The sequence below is a fragment of the Symphalangus syndactylus genome, chromosome 9 (assembly GCF_028878055.3).
Source record: "Symphalangus syndactylus isolate Jambi chromosome 9, NHGRI_mSymSyn1-v2.1_pri, whole genome shotgun sequence".
NCBI lineage: Eukaryota > Metazoa > Chordata > Mammalia > Primates > Hylobatidae > Symphalangus > Symphalangus syndactylus.
The window spans coordinates 68,637,292-68,657,221 of NC_072431.2; the positions used below are offsets into that span (position 1 = coordinate 68,637,292).

General features: G+C 45.0%; 1 protein-coding gene across 2 annotated transcripts in view; it reads left to right on the top strand.

The window, feature by feature from the left end:
- Positions 1-19,930, top strand: part of GALNT17 (polypeptide N-acetylgalactosaminyltransferase 17) — a 585,888-nt gene that overhangs the window by 434,279 nt on the left and 131,679 nt on the right. For both annotated transcript variants that reach the window (XM_055292944.2, XM_055292945.2), the window contains exon 6: positions 5,354-5,471. In XM_055292944.2, the coding sequence (XP_055148919.1) occupies positions 5,354-5,471 (118 nt within the window). The remainder of the gene's footprint in view (positions 1-5,353; positions 5,472-19,930) is intronic.

Here is a 19,930-nt window from a genome sequence, read left to right on the forward strand (position 1 = left end):
TTCGCTACGCACTCTTGTCACTGTTGGGTATTTTCAGACTCCAAGTATAGGCTTTTGGGGAGATTTTTTGTAACTTATCACAATTGCTTGATGTGCTCACAAATGCCCTCTAGAAAGTGGAGCTAACACCGAGGACGTCTCCCTGTCCTCTGCTTCTGTGCTGATGCCAGCATACCCAGGGACCTGTGTCACTAACATATCTCCATAACTCGGGTAGACTCTGATTCCGGCTCTTCCAGAAGGAATCTTCTCTGTAGCCTTCTTCTGGCTGCGAGATAAAGCTTTTTTTTTTTTTTTCTCTTTTTTCTGCTCTGGATCATAATAAGTAGGAGAGGTTAGCGTAGGTCATCATCACCATTTGGTTGCAAAGAACAGAAACTTATCTAACACTGTTTATGTGGAGAAGGACCGATTGCAAAGACACAAAGGACCCTCCTGTAACTTAGGGGCAGACAGCAGATCCAGGGCTCTCAGATGGAAAGCCAGGATTCCCGAGTGGCCAGTCACCCCCACACCCATGCAGTCTCCATTGTACATCTGCCTCCTCCTTCTGCTCAATCATCCATGTGCATGGAGCCCCTCAGGAACTGCTCACAATGGCGGCCTGAGCCCTGAATGCGTATGAGCCTACTGAGTTCTAGCTCCCAGAGCTGTCTTCATTTCCAAAGCCACCTCTTCAGGAGAAACCTAATTCCAAGCTTCAGAGGAAACATAATTTGACCTGGCTTGGGATCAGTGCTCATTTTCTGGCTCAGTTAACTGAGGCCAGGGAATGGGCTCATTCGATGCTTTTCCAGACTAAAGGTCAGGCTGCTTCTCTAAAAGGGGCTAAGAGCTGGGAGGAAATGATGGACATTAGAAGCCATGCTTTTCCCTGGCATAGTCCAGGGTGGCCCTGCTGCACTAGCAGAAGCAAGGTCCTCTTTGCATAAGTGTGATTGGCATGAGATTTCTGTAAAAACATAGAAGGGCACATCCCAGTAAGAAGGTGAAGGCACATTACTTATTGAGCTCCTGCTGTGTGCACTGGGCCCATTGCAGGTTTTCCCTTATTTAATCCACACAACAATACCCTGTAGAGATTTGTTTGTTTGTTTGTTTGAGACAGTCTCGCTCTGTCACCCAGGCTGGAGTGCAGTGGCGCGATCTTGGCTCACTGCAACCTCTGCCTCTTGGGTCCAAGCGATTCTCCTGCCTCAGCCTCCTCGGTAGCTGGGATTACAGGTGCACACCACCACGCCCGGCTAATTTTTGTATCTTTAGTAGAGACGGGATGCCACCATGTTGGTCAGGCTAGTCTCAAACTCCTGACCTTGTGATCCGCCCACTTCAGCCTCCCAAAGTGCTGGGGTTACAGGCGTGAGCCACTGCACCCAGCCCCTTTTAGAGATTTAACAGGGATCTAGAGTGCTCCATTGACTTATGCAATTATAGTCTTCAGTGGCAGCACCAGTGTTTAACTCCACATTTCATGCTTGTGCCACCATTGAAGGTGAATGAAGAGACTTATCCACTGCTGCCTCACCACATGGGTACCAAGTGGCTTTCCATGGAATCAGAAACCTGGATGCGAAGGTCAAAGTCAAGTTAGAAGTCAGAACCAGCCGATGAGGGTCTGAGACTACAGTCCACCCTTCCGCTCCAAAGAATTCCACCTAATAGCTTCCTGGTGGCCCCAGTGGAGTTTCAATGGACCACCTGCGTGAGGTGTCTCTTTTACCCAGGGAAGCACCTTAACGGTGTTTCTGGCCTTTGGCATTGTGGGCATTTGCCAGTTCCTCCGTGAAGCCTTTTCTAAAGCGTGCAGTAAAGCAAAAGGGCTAAAATCAAGGGCTTTGAAGCCAGGCAGATGCTGAGTTCTATTCTGTGACTCGGGGCAGGTCACCTAATCTCTGTGTGCCTTAGTTGTTCAATGGAGATGGTTCTGCCTCCTTCAGTGAGTTGTGGTTGTGCATACACAAGATGCGCGTGGAAAGTGCTTTGCACCTTGTGCTTGAGACAGGAAATTGCTCAATAAATGGTTGCAATAACAATAATAATTATTATATTATTCTTATATTCACTCTTAGTTGCTTGGATGACAGAGTTATGTCTTCTGTTTTCCCATCTTCTACAGCACCAGCAAAATGCCTTAAACATCTTTATCTCCATGTGTACCCAGTGTTTAGCTCCAAATTACAAGTGAGAACATGCAGTCTTTGGTTTTCTGTTCCTGAGTTAATTTGCTTAGGATAGTGATCTCCGGCTGCATCCGGGATCTAGAGTACATCCAGCTGTAGCAAAGGGCATGATTTGGTAGATGCTGAGAAAATATTTACTCAATGAATTTATTATATAAAGGTGCCTACAAAGTCTGGAAACAGAGGCAAAAAGATATAATAAATTATCTATTGATACTATACTACAATGCACAATGTAATACAATACAATACTTGATATTTATCAGTGTGGTTTTTCTAATGTACAACGCATGGTCCCATGCATCATACAACATTGCAATGAACGTGGTAGAATAATGCAGCATTCCCATTGACCACTGCACATATATGCATGTGTGGTATTGTCTCACATGATCGATTGATTGATTGATTGATTTTTGAGATGGAGCCTCACTCTGTTGCCTAGGCTGGAGTGCAGTGGTGTGATCTCAGCTCACTGTAACCTCTACCTCCCATGTCCAAGCGATTGTCCTGCCTCAGCCTCCCAAGTGGCTGAGACTAAAGGCATGCACTACAATGCCTGACTAATTTTTGTATTTTTAGTAGAGACGGGGTTTCACCATGTTAACCAGGATGGTCTCAATCTCCTGACCTTGTGATCCACCTGCCTTGGCCTCCCAAAGTGCTGGGATTACAGGCGTGAGTCACCATGCCCAGCTCTCACATGATTTGTTAAGAATTTTGGATACAAGAGGTACATGTGCAGATTTGTTACATGGGTATATTGAGAGATGCTGAAGTTTGGGCATCTGTTGATCCCATCACCTAAATTGTGAACAGAGTACACAATAGGTAGTTTTTTAACTCTCCCCTCTCCCTCCCTACCTGCTTTTGGAGTTACTAAGTGTCTGTTGTTACTATCTTTATGCCTGTGTGTACCCAATGTTTAACTCTCACTTACAAGTGACAGCGAATGGTATTTGACTTTCTGTTCCTGCATTAATTTGTTTGCTAGCTCAGCCAGAATATGCATTTTCCAAGGAGTTGTTGGGTTGATGCTGATGCAGTTGGTCCCTGGACTGAACTCTGGGCAACAACTTTTCCACGCTAGTCTTGAATGCCTGTGTCCATGCTGCAGCAAAGGGCATGATATCGTTCCTTTTTATGGCTGCGTAGTATTCCATGGTGTATATGCACCACATTTTTTTTTAATCCAGTCTACAACTGATGAGCACATGGGTTGATTTCATGATTTTGCTATTGTGAATATTGCTGCATCGAACGTGGGAATACAGGTGTCTTTTTGGTAGAACTATTTATTTTCCTTTGGGTAGATACACATTAATGGGATTGTTTGGTTGAATGGTAGTTCTATTTTTAGTTCTTTGAGAAATTTCCAAACTGCTTTCCACAGGGGCTAAACTATTTTATACTGCCACCAACAGCGTGTAAGTGTTTTCTTTTCTCCACAACCTTGCCAACATCTGATGGATTTTTCGTTTTTTGTTTTGGTTTTTTTTTTTACTTTTTAATAATAATTGTTCTGACAGGTGGCCTCACGTGGTTCTTGTCTCTAATTTTCAATAGGTCAACTTGTGCCTTTAGCCTTCCCCAGAAGACACAACCAAGGGAATGCATTTTTATTTATTTATTTTTTTTTTGAGATGGAGTCTCGCTCTGTCGCCCAGGCTGGAGTGCGGTGGCGCAATCTCGGCTCACTGCAAGCTCCGCCTCCCGGGTTCACGCCATTCTCCTGCCTCAGCCTCTCCGAGTAGCTGGGACTACAGGCGCCCGCCACCACGCCCGGCTAATTTTTTGTATTTTTAGTAGAGATGGGGTTTCACCGTGGTCTCGATCTCCTGACCTCGTGATCTGCCCGCCTCGGCCTCCCAAAGTGCTGGGATTACAAGCATGAGCCACCGCGCCCAGCCAGGGGATTAATTTATACAAAAATAAAATAATCCTTTGTCCCGAATTCATGATTACCCTACAGATGCTCTCTTTGTCTCTCCTGCTGAGACCTCCTCTCCGTGGGCTGAGGTCATCTCCTTGCCATTTATGATGGATACCTTTAGGCACTAGGATGTGTTTCCTCCCTGAGTCTTCTCCCTTTTCTAAAGACCCCACCCTGGTCCACTTTCTCCCACCATAACATGGAGATTGGAGCCCTTGCTTGCAATCTTCTCTCCAGTTTCCCATTACACCCCTAGCTTGCTCGTTCTCTTTTTCCTGGGGTGGGGAGTGATGCATCTTGCTTCTCACCTCTGAGCTTCTTTGAGACTGCACAAGGAACCCCCATCCTATCACTCAGCTGTCAACAGAGTTCAGCAGGGACCACTTCCTATGTGTGCAGAAGCTATGGGATATGTGAGACCAGCCCTTACCCCATCTACGAGGGAGCCGCATTATGCCTAGATGCTTCTGAAGCTAAAAGACAGCCTCATAGGCCGGGCGCGGTGGCTCACGCCTGTAATCCCAGCACTTTGGGAGGATGAGGCAGGCAGATCACCTGAGGTCGGGAGTTCAAGACCAGCCTGACCAACATGGAGAAACCCCGTCTTTACTAAAAATACAAAATTAGCTAGGCATGATGGCGCATGCCTGTAATCCCAGCTATTCAGGGGGGTGAGGCAGGAGAATCGTTTGAACCCGGGAGGCAGAGGTTGCGGTGAGCCAAGATTGCATCATTGCACTCCAGTCTGGGCAAGAAGAACAAAACTCCGACTCAAAAAAAAAAAAAATCCTTACAGAGAGACAGAGAGAGGAGGTGTGGGAATTGAGGGAAGTGACTTGATTCGCTAGGATGGAACCAGTACATGCTAGGCTGGAACCCAGTACATGCTAGGCTGGAACGAGTACATGCTAGGCTGGAACCCAGTACATTCTAGGCTGGAACCAGTACATGCTAGGCTGGAAAGAGTACATGCTAGGCTGAAACCCAGTACATGCTAGGCTGAAACCCAGTACATGCTAGGCTGGAACCCAGTACATGCTAGGCTGGAACCCAGTACATGCTAGGCTGGAACCAGTACATGCTAGGCTGGAACCCAGTACATTCTAGGCTGGAACCAGTACATGCTAGGCTGGAACCCAGTACATGCTAGGCTGGAACCAGTACATGCTAGGACGGTGCCTATGGAAGGGCTTCTGGCGCTGACACCTCAATGAGCTTCCCTTCTTTCTCCCTCCCGCAGGACCCCAGCCATGATAGGCTGCTCGTTTGTGGTCAACAGGAAGTTCTTCGGTGAAATTGGTCTTCTGGATCCTGGCATGGATGTGTACGGAGGGGAAAATATTGAACTGGGAATCAAGGTTTGTGACATGGTGTCCCTTCCTCTTGGTGTGTCCATGTTTGTGAGCAGAGCGTCTTGGTCATCTGTGGGGTGTATTTAAAGCTTCTTACAGCTGATGAATGACAGATTTGTTTACTCTGCCTTGTTCCTGGGGGATGCATGAGCTGCACTGTCACCCCTCCTTAGGTAGGGAAACCTGGGCTTTCCCCCGTCTAAAAGTTGGCTGATAGGTTTCATCCCATGGCCACCCACTCTGGGCATTAGCTGGAGAGGGTGGTTCCCACTCCCATTCAGTTTTGTTCTCCCCTTAAATTTTCCTTAAATGATCTCGTTAATATTTTCAGGCCAGGCACAGTGGCTTATGCCTGTAATCCCAACACTTTGGGAGGCCACAGTGGTAGGATCACTTAAGACCAGGCATTCAAGACAAGCCTGGGCAACAGAGCAAGACCCTGTCTCTACAAAAAAAAAAAAAAAAATTAGCCAAGCGTGGTGGTGCATGTCTGTGTCCCAGCTACTCTGGAGACTGTGGTAGGAGGATGGCTTGAGCCCAGGAGTTTGAGGCTGCAGTGAGCTGTGATGGCATCACTGCACTCCAGCCTGGGCAACAGAGCAAGAGAGACCCTGTCTCTCTCACAAAGGCATTTGTGGTTTAGTTTTTACACCCGCAGATTTACTTTTAACAGTTTTATTGAGATGTTATTGACATATACAGATTTTGGTGGCTCACACCTCTAATCCTAGTGACTTGTGAAGCCGAGTCAGGAGGATCGCATGAGCCCAGGAGTTCAAAACCAGGCTGGGCAAAGTAGGAACACGCTGTCTCTACGAAAAAAAAAAAAAAAAATAGCTCATATATATAATCCCAGGGACTTCAGAAACCAAATCAGGAGGGTCACTTGAGCCCAGGAGTTCAAAACCAGCCTGGGTGACATAACAAAACCACCATCTCCACAAAAGATAAAAAATTAGCCAGGCGTGGTTGAGTGAACCTGTAGTCCCAGCTACTCAGGAGGCTGAAGCAAGAGGATCACTTGAGCCCAGCAGTTCAAGGCTTCAGTGAGCCATGATTATGCCATTGCACTCCAGCCCAGGCAACAGAGCAAGACCCTGTCTCATAAAAAAAAAAAAAAACTACATGTTTAAGGTGTACAGGTGATGTTTGGATATACATATACATTGTGAAATGAGCATCACAATCAAACTAACTGACACATCCATTACCTCCATCTAATTACCACTGTGTGTGGGAGCTGGTGAGAAGATTTAATTTAAGATCTATCCTCTTAGCAAATTAAAAGTCTACAATACCATATCATTAACTGTGGCCACCATGCTGTACATTAGATCTCCAGAAATGATTCATTTTGCTTTGCAGTGACGTGGCAGGAAAAGTCTGAGTGTGAGGCTCTGCAGGCTTGGTGGTGATGGTGGTAACTGCTTAGCAGGCAAGACTGTGTGGCTGTCCCCAATCCCTAAAGCAAGGAGGGGGTTCCTGGATCCTTCCCCAGCAGCACAGTCCTGTCCACCAGCGCCCCTGTACCACCAGATTGTGGAATCATGTAGATTCTCCCTTCACTCCCTATTTTTTGTTTTGTTTTATTTTATTTTATTTTATTTTATTATTTTATTTTATTTTATTTTATTTATTTTATATATTTTATATTTTATTTATTTTATTTTAGATGAAGTCTCGCTTTGTTGCCCAGCCTGGAGTGCAGTGGCGTGATCTTGGTTCACCGCAACCTCTATCTCCCAGGTTCAAGCAATTCTCCTGCCTCGGCCTCCCAAGTAGCTGGGATTACAGGCACGTGCCACTGCACCTGGCTAATTTTTTATATTTTTAGTAGAGATGGGATTTCACCATGTTGGCCAGACTGGTCTTGAACTCCTGACCTTAAGTGATCTTCCTGCCTCAGCCTCCCAAAATGCTGGGATTACAGACATGAGCTCCCATGCCTGGCCTTTATTTAATTTATTTATTTATTTATTTTTTGAGAAGGAATCTCACTCTGTCACCCAGGCTGGAGTGCAGTGGCGCGATCTCGGCTCACTGCAAGCTCCACCTCCCAGGTTCATGCAATTCTCGCACCTCAGCCTCCCAAGTAGCTGGGACTACAGGCGCCTGCCACCACGCCCGGCTAATTTTGTTTTTGTATTTTTAGTAGAGACAGGGTTTCACTGTGGTAGCCAGGATGATCTCGATCTCCTGACCTCGTGATCCGCCTGCCTTGGCCTCCAAAGTGCTGGGATTACAGGTGTGAGCCACCACACCTGGCCTATTTTATTTTTTATTTTTCTTCTTTTAACTTTCATTTTAGGTTCAGGGGTTCATGTGCAGGTTTATTATGTAGGTGAATTGTGTATTACCTGTATTGGTAATTGACACCTCAGTGAGCACAGATTGGTGCACAGATTATTACCCAGGTAATAAGCATAGTACCTGATAGGTAGTATTTTGATCCTCACCCTCCTCCCACCCTCTGCCCTCAAGTAGGCCCCAGTGTCTATGGTTCCCTTCTTTGTGATGATGTGTGCTCAGTGTTCAGCTCCCACTTATACATGAAAACATGCGGTATTTGGTTGGATGTTCCTGCATTAATTCAATTAGAATAATGGCCTCCAGCTCCATCCATGATCCCCTTTTTCTTATAGCTGTGCAGTATTCCATTGTGTACATGTACAACACTCTCTTTACCCAGTCTGCCATTGATGGGCATTTAAGTTGATTCCATGTCTTTGCTATTGTGAATAGTGCTGCAATGAACATACGTGTGCATGTGTCTTTACGGTAGAATGATTTGTATTCTTTTGGTTCTATACCCAGTAGTAAATGAGATTACTGGGTCAAATGGTAATTCTGTTTTAAGTTCTTTCAGCCATTGTGGAAAGCAGTTTGGGGATTCCTCACTCCTTGTTGATGGGCTGGAATGAATGGTGCCTGCAAAGCCCAGTCTGCCCCCAGGCAGTTTCTCCCTGGCTTTGTCTCCTCCATGACAATTCAGCTCCCCTGCCCTGCCACTCAGGGTAGGTCTTTATTAAAGTGTCACTTGCATCAGGGTCATAGATGTCACCCTAGAGCGCAATTACCTGCCTCTTACAGTACTTCAAGGCATCTCCAGCAGCTGGAGATGGGGGAATAATTTTGCCTCTTAACTTTCCATAGACCACATCATCCTGCATGCTGCAAGCTGATCTTCACATAAGCCTTGGTTTTCTGCCAGTTCTTAAAGTGGGATTGAGTGCTGTTGGTTGCAGAAAGGCGAAGGCCTGGGTTCGGAGTTTACACAGAATTCTCTGGTTCTCATGTTTCCAATCAGCAGCATTCACCTCACCTGGGAACTTGTTAGAAGTGAAAATTCTTGGGCCCCATCCCAGACCTACTGAATCGGAAACTCTGGAGTGGCAAGGAGTCCAGCTCCCTGTGTTTACGCAGCCCTCCCACCGCACCGGGTGACTTAGTTATGTGCCCTCGTTGGAGAGCTACTGGTCTACCCCTAGGTTTAGCCAACTTCCTGGCAAATGCATGTCTTTTAGTAGAAAGGAGCCCAGGTGAGAATCCACCTCTTTCTAGTCCCTTCTCCAGGTGCCCCTCCGTGGCCACACTGGCCCAAAGTGAGTCCTTTTTTCTCACTCCAGCCTACACAGCCAGAGCCCTGTAGGCACCAGCATCTACTACCTTTTTAACTTCACGTATGGGTGTCTCGACCAGGTGACTACAGGGTTCCTGATGACAGAGCTCCGTTTTTCAAATGAAATAATATACACAAGGCGCTTCCGAGACAATACTACTTCTCCTTTCATCTTGTGCTATTTTGTACTACTTAAAGCTCGAATGAATTGCATAATAAATGCATTCTTTTTTTTTTTTTTTTTTTTTTTTTTTTGAGATGGAGTCTTGCTCTGTCGCCCAGGCTGGAGTGCAGTGGCGCAGTCTCGGCTCACTGCAAGCTCCGCCTCCCAGCTTCACGCCATTCTCCTGCCTCAGCCTCTCCCAGTAGCTGGGACTACAGGCGCCCGCCACCACGCCCGGCTAATTTTTTGTATTTTTAGTAGAGACGGGGTTTCACTGTGGTCTCGATCTCCTGACCTCGTGATCCGCCCGCCTCGGCCTCCCAAAGTGCTGGGATTACAAGCGTGAGCCACCGCGCCCGGCCTAATAAATGCATTCTTAAGAAATCCATCCCCGCCGCCTGAATAAAGAAGCAGGGCTTTATGTAAATATATATAATGCATATATATAATTTTCGTGTAGTGTACACACATACATTTACATATACAAGTTAACCTGTAAGTAATGACCCAAAACTCTGTGCTTTCATTCAATGGAAAAATTCTAGTGTGGGAACACTATTTTCTTGATTTTTTTTTTTTTTTTCTGAGGCAGAGTCTCACTCTGTCACCCAGGCTGGAGTGCAGTGGCGCGATCTCAGCTCACTGCAGGCTCCGCCCCCCGGGGTTCACGCCATTCTCCTGCCTCAGCCTTCCGAGTAGCTGGGACTACAGGCGCCCACCACCTCGCCCGGCTAATTTTTTGTACTTTTAGTAGAGACGGAGTTTCACCGTATTAGCCAGGATGGTCTCGATCTCCTGACCTTGAGATCCGCCCGCCTCGGCCTCCCAAAGGGCTGGGATTACAGGTGTGAGCCACCACGCCTGGCCAATTTTTTTTTTTAAACAAAGAAATGACTCAATCTGTGATCTTTCTAACTAGTCTTTGAGATTTTGTGTTACTTTTTAATTCCATCCTCGGTAAGTAAAGATCTGTCACAAGAACACAAGAATAGAAAGTCTTACTGTGAACAAAAATAGCAGTTGACTCTAGGGCTCTTGCCTGCATGAAAGGCAGCTTGCCTGTGACTACAACAATCAATACAGAAAAGGACTTTTTAAAAAGCCAGAATTGAGAAAATAAATCGGATGGAAATCCAAAGGTTTCATCTGGTTCTGAGTAATAGTAATCAGAAACTATTAGCAAAGCCTATTATAGTAACATGTCTAAATGTTAAGAGAAAAAAAAATTCTCCAAGGACAGAAGAAAAGATAGGTTACTTTAAAATGATGTAAAGTCATTCTCCAATATATTAGTCCATTTACGAAGAAAAGACATTCTCTTCTTCTGTTGTCTTATATAAAAACACGGCACCCAAGACTGCTACATGTTGCTGGGAAGTCCTTTCTAAAGGAAGACAAGGGAGACACACTTTCAGATCCCCAAATGACCAAAGAATGTCTTGACTTTATCACAAATCCCAAGGACTGAATAAAAGGCAGAATTCTTGTGTGGATGCACTGAGTTGTTAAAACATTTGTGAGAATGATTTATTTATTTTGGGTGTATATCCAGTAATGGGATTGCTGAGTTGAATGGTAGCTCTGTTTTAAGTTTTTTGAGAAATCTCTGAACTGCTTTCCACAGTGGCTGAAGCAATTTACATTCCCACCAGCAGTGTACAAGTGTTCCTGTTCTCTGCAGCCTTGCCAACATCTGTTGTTTTTTAACTTTTTGTGTGTGTGTTTTGTTTTTGTTTTTTTTTTTTTGAGACAGGGTCTTGCTCTGTCACCCAGGCTGGAGTGCAATGGCACGATCTCGGCTCACTGCAACCTCCGCCTCCCGGGTTCAGGTGATTCTCCTGCCTCAGTCTCCTGAGTAGCTGGGACTACAGGCACACACCACACCTGGCTAATTTTTGTGTTGACAGGGTTTCCCCGTGTTGCCCAGGGTAGTCTCAAACTTCTGACCTCAAGTGATCTGCCCGCTTCTGTCTCCCAAAGTACTAGGACTACATGCATGAGCCACGCGCCTGCCCTTGAATTTTTAATAATAGCCATTATACCAAAAAGACATCTGCATTCATATGTTCATCACAGTGCTATTCGCAATGGCAAAGACATAGAATCAACCAGGTGCCTGTCAAAAGTGGATTGGATAAAGAAAATGTGGTACATAGATACCACAGAATACTATGCAACCATAAAAAAGATTGAAGTCATGTCCTTTGCAGCAGCATGGATACAGTGAAAGGCCATTATCCTAAGTGAATTAACACAAGAACAGAAAACCAAATACCACATGTTCTCACTTACACACGGGAACTAAACATTGGGTACCCATGGACATAAAGATGGGAACAACAGACACCGGGGACTACTAGAGTGGGGAGACAGGCAGTGGCCAAGGGTTGAAAAACTACCTATTGGGTACTATGTTCACTACCTGGGTGATGGGATCAGTCGTTCCCCCGAAGCTAAGCATTGCACACTACACCCATGTGAGAAACTTGCCCATGTATCCCCTGAATCTAAAACAAAAGTTGAAGTTTAAAAAATTAATATGGGGCTAGGCACAGTGGCTCACGCCTGTAATCCCAGCACTTTGGGAGGCCGAGGAGGGCGGATCACGAGGTCAGGAGATTGAGACCATCCTGGCTAACACGATGAAACCCTGTCTCTACTGAAAACACAAAAAGTTATCCAGGCGTGGTGGCAGGCACCTGTAGTCCCAGCTACTCAGGAGGCTGAGGCAGGAGAATGGCATGAACCCGGGAGGCAGAGCTTGCAGTGAGCCAAGATCGCACCACTGCACTCCAGTCTGGGCGACAGAGTGAGACTCCCCCTCAAAAAAAAAAATTAATAGAAGAAATGAGCTCTCCATTCCCAGACACACACACACACACACACAAAGACACACGCACGCACACATGCACATATGCAAAATTTTGACACCAATAAGCCATCATGGAGGAAAGGATATAAGAGGGTTTCAGGATGCTCAAGTGAGATACCCTTCTTGCCTACTCCAGCCCAGTCCCAGGGCCTTTCCATGGTTCAGCCCCTGCAGGGGTCTTCTTGCTGGGTTCCCTGTCACTCCATAACAGTCACCAGGAAAGGATTCAGACTCTGAGTCCATGTTGGCTTAGACGAGTCATGATGAGTGATGGGCAAAGAACAAGTGTATTTTCATTTGCACGCAGGGTAAACATAACATTCTTAAAAAGCAGAGTTTAACCCAGATGCCTTAATTGCTGGTTGCATAGCTCAAGATGTCTCTGAGCCATTCCATTTCTCTGAGGAGTTGGTGTGCCACTTTCAGGACTCAAGTGGAGGCACGGTTAGAACTCCTGCCATCTTGTCTAGCTCTGTCCATTCAAGCTGAAGGCACTGAAGACCTGGGGGGTGGTTCACAGACTCAGGGTTTCATAGCGTCTGAGCCAACTGAGATCACATCAGCAGTGGGTTTGAAGGCTTGCCTCCTTTGGAGGGGTTGTTTACAATTATTTAATTAATTTATTTATTTATTTTGAGATGGAGTTTCGCTCTTGTTGCCCAGGCTGAAGTGCAGTGGCGCAATCTCGGCTCGCTGCAACCTCCGCCTCCTGGGTTCAAGCAATTCTCCTGCCTCAGCCTCCCAGCTAGCTGGGATTACAGGTGCCCGCCACCATGCCTGGCTAATTTTTTGTGTTTAGTAGAGACGGGGTTTCACCATGTTGGTCAGGCTGGTCTGGAACTCCTGACCTCAAGTGATCCACCCACCTCGGCCTCCCAAAGTGCTGGGATTACAGGAATGAGGCATCATGCCCGGCCTACAATTTTTATGTATATAGACAAATTCTCACTGTCACCTAAGCTGGAGTGCAGTTACAAAAATTATAGCTCACTGCAGCCTCCAACTCCTAGAATCAGGTGATCCTCCTGTCTCAGCCTCCCAAGTAGCTGGGACTGCAGGTGCACACCACTGCAACCAACTAATTGTTGTTTTTTGGTTCTTTTGTAGAGATGGGGTCTCACTATGTTGCCCAGGCTGATGTCAAACTCCTGACCTCAGGCGACTGTTCCACCTCAGCCTCTCAACATGCTGGGACCACAGCCATGAGCCACTGTGCCTGGCCTTATATAGAAATTATGAGCCATCTGGAATGGCCAAAGCCCCAGGAACCTGAATGAAAATGGCATTTCCCACTCCCACCGGTCTCTTGGCCCTGTCTCTTGTTCTTAGTTTTGCTTCCCTCTTGTCTACAGCTAGCTCTGGCAAGGCCTTCTGCCTGCCCTCCTGATCCCCGCCCTAGCTGCTTCTCTATGTTTTAGGGACCCATCCGTCCATGTTAACCAAGATAGATTTCCCCCTGCCTTCTCTGAGACCTCTGGCATCAGGAACCCTGATGTCCTAAGTCCTCCTGTGTCCTGTGTTGTCCATTTAGAACTCTAGAGCTCAAGTTTGCTGCATCCATTGAATAATGTAATTTGCATAATGGTCCATCTCGGAGAGGACCAGACCATCAGTCCGTTTTCATTTTCATACTTTTTTAGATTGCATGAGTCTTTGGTTCTCTCACCTGTTGGCACTGGTCAAGGTTGGATCCAAGGCCTGGTCTGAAGGAGGTCATCTTTGGCTATGTGTATACCTTTGTAGGGCAGAGCCCAAGTTTATCTGTGATACAGTTCAAAGCAAAGTTCCTGGTCTTGTCCAAGTATAGAGTGAGGCTTGAGATTTCACAAACTTTTCTTTCATGGAGGGGCATATATGATTGGTGGCCAACAGTTCAACTGAATACTTCTGATTATAAGGGTAACTTGGTGAGTGCCTTCTGTAGCCCAGCAGGCATTTCCACTGGGGCTACCATGGTCAATACATGGGGTCTCTATCTCCATGAAATTTATAGTCAGACAGAAATACTGTTCATTAAACAAATAATTAGCACTGTGATGAGTGTGAAAAGACAAGATAGAGCAATGCTATGGAAAAATATAGTAAGGAAATATAGCCTAGTCTAGGGAGTTGGGAGGAACCTCCCTACGGAAATGCTATTTAAGAATTTTAAAATGAGTTTAATATAGATAAGCAAAGAAGGAGGTGTGCAAGGAAGAATATTCTAGACAGAAAAACATCTGCAAAGGTTTGGAATTCTGAGAGATAAATGAGTCCTGAGGACCTTGGGAGTTCAGGATGTCTAGAGCAGAGAAAGGGGGAGGAAAACCTCTTAGATGCAGCGACAACCGTCGAGGTGGGGCCCAGATTATGAGGACCGATAAGCAGAAAGTTGGCTTTTTCTTAAGGATCACTGTAGACATTTTAGATAGGTTAGGTAGATAGATAGGTTGGTAGGAAGAAAGAGAGAGAGAGAGAGAGAGATGATACATAGATTAGAGAGAGAAAGATGCATGGATGGATGATAGAGATAGATGTTAGACATAGTAGATAATAGAGATATAGATGATAGAGATGATAGATGGATAGATAGATATAGATGATAGATGGATAGAATGATAGATTAGATAGATATGGATAGATTGATAGATGATAGATTAGATCGATAATAGAGATAGCAGATAGATGGATAGATGATATAGATAGATGAGATATAGATTAGATAGATAGAGATGATGGATTTGATAGATGATTGATGGATAGATATAGATAGAGATGATAGACTGATTATATAGACAGATAAATAGATGATAGTTTGATAGATAGATTAGATACATGGATGATAGATGTAGATGATAGATGCATACAAAGAAGATAGATATAGATGATAGATTAGACAGATGATATAAATAGATGATAGATAAATTGATAGATGATGGATGAATGATAGATGATAGATAGATAGATAGATAGATAGATAGATAGATAGATAGATAGATGATAGATAGAGGAGACATAGATAGTCTCAAGTACCCATCACTTACCACCCTTGAGATTTAAAAGAAGTAAGAGGATTAGGCTTTTCTTTTTACTAAAAAGATAATTATGACAGCCATGTGGAAAATGGATGATAAAGCTGTGTACACTCAGGAAAAGCTGGTGAGAAGGGGCTTGACCTATATGGTTGTGACAATGGGAGAGGAATGGACAAATTCAGGAAGTAGAAGAGACAAGACCTGGAGATTGAGTATATGCAGGGGATGATGAGAAGTGGGAGTCCAGGCTGAACAAGTGGGAAATAGTGGTGCTGTTCTCTTAGGAGCACTGTTGGAGGAGGTTTGGGAGAAGGTGGAAAGATTATATGATAAATCTCATGTTTCTGAGACAACCCAGGAAGCCTGGAGGCATTTGCATGTGTGGGGATTAAGCCAAGGAGGGAGCACTAAGCCTGAGATAGACTTGGATGTACCGGTGCCCTTTAGGAGGTGTGATAGACAGAGAGTGGTTGTATTAATCTGTTCTTACACTGCTATAAAGACATACCTGAGACTGGGTAATTTATAAACAAAAGAGAGTTAATTGACTCACAGTTCTGCATGGCTGGGTAGGCCTCAGGAAACTTAACAATCATGGTGGAAGGGGAGGGGGAATCAAGGCATGTTTTAGATGGTGGCAGGAGAGAGACCAAGCAAGGGAGGAAGTGCTAAACACTTGTATGTTTTGTTTTGTTTTGTTTTGTTTTGTTTTGTTTTGTTTGAGACATAGTCTCTCGCCCTGTCGCCCAGGCTGGAGTACAGTGGCTCAATCTCAGCTCACTATAACCTCCGTCTCCTGGGCTCAAGTGATTCCCATGCCTCAGCCTCCCAAGTGGCTGGGATTACAGATGTGCACTATCATGCTCGGCTAATTTTTGTAATTTTAGTAGAGATGGGGTTTTACCATGAGGGCCAGGCTGGTCTTGAACTCCTGGCCTCATGTGATCCACCCGCCTTGGCCTCCCAAAGTGCTAGGATTACAGCCGTGAGCCACTGCGCCCGGCCACATTTAAAGCGTCAGATCTCGTGAGAACTCACTCACTATCATGAGAACAGCATGGGGGAGACCAACCCCCATGATCCGATCACCTCTTACCAGGTCCCTCCTTCAACGCGTGGGGATTACAATTTGGATTACAATTCACGATGAGATTTGGGTGGGGAGGCAGAGGCAAATTTTATCAGTGGTGGTCCACTGAATGAGAGGAGTGAATGAGAAGGGATTATTAAGGGTGCCTCCCAGGTTTCCCAGCAACTGACTGCAGTCCCCTAAATGGAAGACTCTGGTAGGGTAGGTTTGTCAGTGGGGACATGAGTAGTTCCATTTTAGAAATGTTGAGTTTGAGGAGTAGCAGTTCTCTCTAACCTGACAGTGAGATGTCAAGGGAACACAAGACTGGGAAGGGACTCTGGCCAAGAGTAGGATTTGGCAGAGGGGTGCCAGGACAAGAGTTGGCTGTTCTGCATTCCACCCTGGAGTCTGCAAGTCCACAGTGCTTAGGGTGTGGGCTGACTTAGAGGAGTGAGGACATAGGGATTCCTGCTATGGTTTGAGCATGTGAGTTACAGCAGGTAGTGGCCATATGTGTTATACCTGGTGGGAATGTAAACTAGAACAATCACTATGAAAAACAGTGTGGAGATTCCTTAAATAACTAAAAGTAGAACTACCATTTGATCCAGCAATCCCACTACTGTTATCTACCCAGAGGAAAAGAAGTCATTTTACAAAAAAGATACTTGCACTCACATATTTGTAGCAGCACAATTCGTAATTGCAAAAATGTGGAACCAACCCAAATGCCCATCAATCAAAGAGCAGATAGAGAATCTGTGGTGGCCGGGTGCAGTGCCTCACACCTGTAATCCCAGCACTTTGGGAGGCCAAGGCGGGCAGATCACAGGTCAGGAGATCGAGACCATCCTGGCCAACATGGTGAAACACTGTCTCTACTAAAAATAAAATAAAAAAAAAAAAAAGCTAGGCATGGTGACGTGCGCCTTAGACCCAGCTACTCAGGAGGCTGAGGAAGGGGAATCTCTTGAACCTGGGAGGCGGAGGTTGCAGTGAGCTGAGATCGTGCCACTGCACTCCAGCCTGGTGACAGAGCAAGAATCCGTCTGAAGAAAAGAAAAAAAAGAATCTGTGGTGTATATATACAATGGAATACTACTCAGCCATAAAAAGGAATGAATTAATGGCATTTGCAGCAACATGAATGAGATTGGAGACTATTATTCTAAGTGAAGTAACTCAGGAATGGAAAACCAAACATCGTGTGTTCTTGCTCATAAGTGGGAGCTAAGCTATGAGGATGCAAAGGAATAAGAATAACACAATGGACTTTGGCGACTCAGGGGAAAGGGTGGGAAGGGGGTGAGGGAAAAAAGACTACAAATAAGGTGCAGTGTATAGTGCTTGGGTTATGGGTGCATCAAAATCTCACAAATCACCACTAAAGAACTTACTCATGTAACCAAACACCCCCTGTTCCCCAATAACCTATGGAAATAAAAGAAAATAAATTAGGAAAGTAGGATTTTAAATAATTGAAGCCTATCATCTTTTTTGCCCCTCCTGAAATAATTTTGGGGAAAAGAAACTTAGTTTTTCAAAATGTTTACAACTTTCACATTTCTGCTCCATACTCCAATTTCAGGCCAGTATGTGGGTTTCTGAATTTCTCAACTGGAATGCAGTGGCAGGATCTCGACTCACCACAAGCTCTGCCTCCCAGGTTCAAGCAATTCTCCTGCCTCAGCCTCCTGAGTAGCTGGGACCACAGGGGCATGCCACCACACCCGGCTAATTTTTTGTATTTTTAGTAGAGACGGGGTTTCACCACGTTAGCCAGGATGGTCTCGATCTCCTGACCTCATGATCCACCCGCCTCGGCCTCCCAAAATGCTGGGATTATAGGCGTGAGCCACCACACCCGACCACCTGTTTGTCTCTATGTCACCTGCCAGGAAGAGATAATGAGGCCCCTGTAGCCCCTCCCTAGAGCTGCAGATGATGAGCTGCTTACCTGTAAGTTTGTCTCTGCAGTGGCACCTTTTTCTTCCAGCTTTCACTGTTACACAACGTACTCAGCCTCAGTGCAGAACGAAGTTTTATTGGACATGGAAAAAGGGGAAAAGTTAAACAGATTCCCTGGCATTAGATAGCAGGACCATTTTGCTATCTTTATTAAAATGTATTGCCATCCTCTTAAAGAAGGGTAACAGGCTAATCTATGTAGAAAGCTATAACACGCATGTGCATGAACACGCATGCACACACACACACACCACACACCAAACAGCCAAGCTTCCTCAAGAGACCTTCCAAACGATGTCCAGGACTGCAAAATCAGTTATAGACTAAAAGGTCCTCCTGGCTGGGCACGGTGGCTCACGCCTGTAATCCCAGCACTTCGGGAGGCTGAGGCGGGCGGATCACGAGGTCAGGAGATGGAGACCATCCTGGCTAACACAGTGAAACCCCATCTCTACTAAAAAAAAAAAGGAAATAAATACAAAAAATTAGCCGGGCGTGCTGACACGCACCTATAGTCCCAGCTGCTCAGGAGGCTGAGGCAGGAGAATCACTTGAACCTGGGAGGCAGAGGTTGCAGTGAGCCGAGATTATGCCACTGCACTCCAGCCTGGGAGACAGAGCCAGACTGCGTCTCAAAACAAACAAACAAAAAAGGGCCTCCTTCTTAGAGTTTCTTAAATTCTGTAATGCTAAATTTTATAGTCTGGAAATTTTCCCCTGAGTGGATGAGAGGTTTAGATTATTTTGTCTCACTGTTTTTTTCCCTTCAAAACAAACTGGAAAATGAAGAATTCAGTCATTACATTTTATGCTAATTTCTTTTATTTTAATTCAACATTTTTGATGGAAAACTTGAAACATACTCAAAGATAGCACAGTATAATGAATCCAAATGTACTGATCGTTCAGCTTTAACAAATATTAACATTTTGCTGTTTTTTTCAGTTACTGCTCATTGACTTTTTAAAAGCAAATCCCCAGACATCGTCTCATTCCATCTATAAATACTTTACAGTGCATTGCCAACATATAAAGACTCTTTAAAAACATAGTCTCGACATAAAATTACACTTAGGAAAATCCATTACCCAGTCCATGTTTTCTCAAAAATATTTCTCAAAACTCAGTTATATTTTCTCAAAAAAATGTGTTTGATAGTCAGCTTACTCAAATAAGAATCCCAGCAAGGTCTACACATTGCATTTGGCTGGTCTGTCTCTAAGGTATCTTTCAATTTGCAACATTTCTTCTCACCTTTATTTATTTGTTTACTTATTTTGAGACAGAGTCTTACTCTGTCACCCAGGCTGAAGTGCAGTGGCGCGATCTCGGCTCACTGCAAGCTCTGCCTCCCGGGTTCACACCATTCTCCTGCCTCAGCCTCTGGAGTAGCTGGGACTACAGGCGTCCGCCACCACGCCCGGCTAATTTTTTGTATCTTTAGTAGAGATGGGGTTTCACCGTCTTCTCACCTTTATTAATTTCATGTCATTCATTTGTCAAAGAAACCAAGTCATTTGTCCTATACAATTTCACACGATCTGGATTTAGCAGATTGATTTTTCTTGGTGTCTTTAACTTGTTCCTTTAATCTTCTTTTTTTTCTATGCTGTAATTAGAACTGCAAGGTTGATTACTTCTTCCTTTATTTTTTCCTTTCTTTCTTTTTGGCAAGAACACTTTAGGCTCTGCTATGAACTTCCTAGTGCATGACATTGGGAGATACATAATGTCTGGTTATCTCACTGTTTCTGATG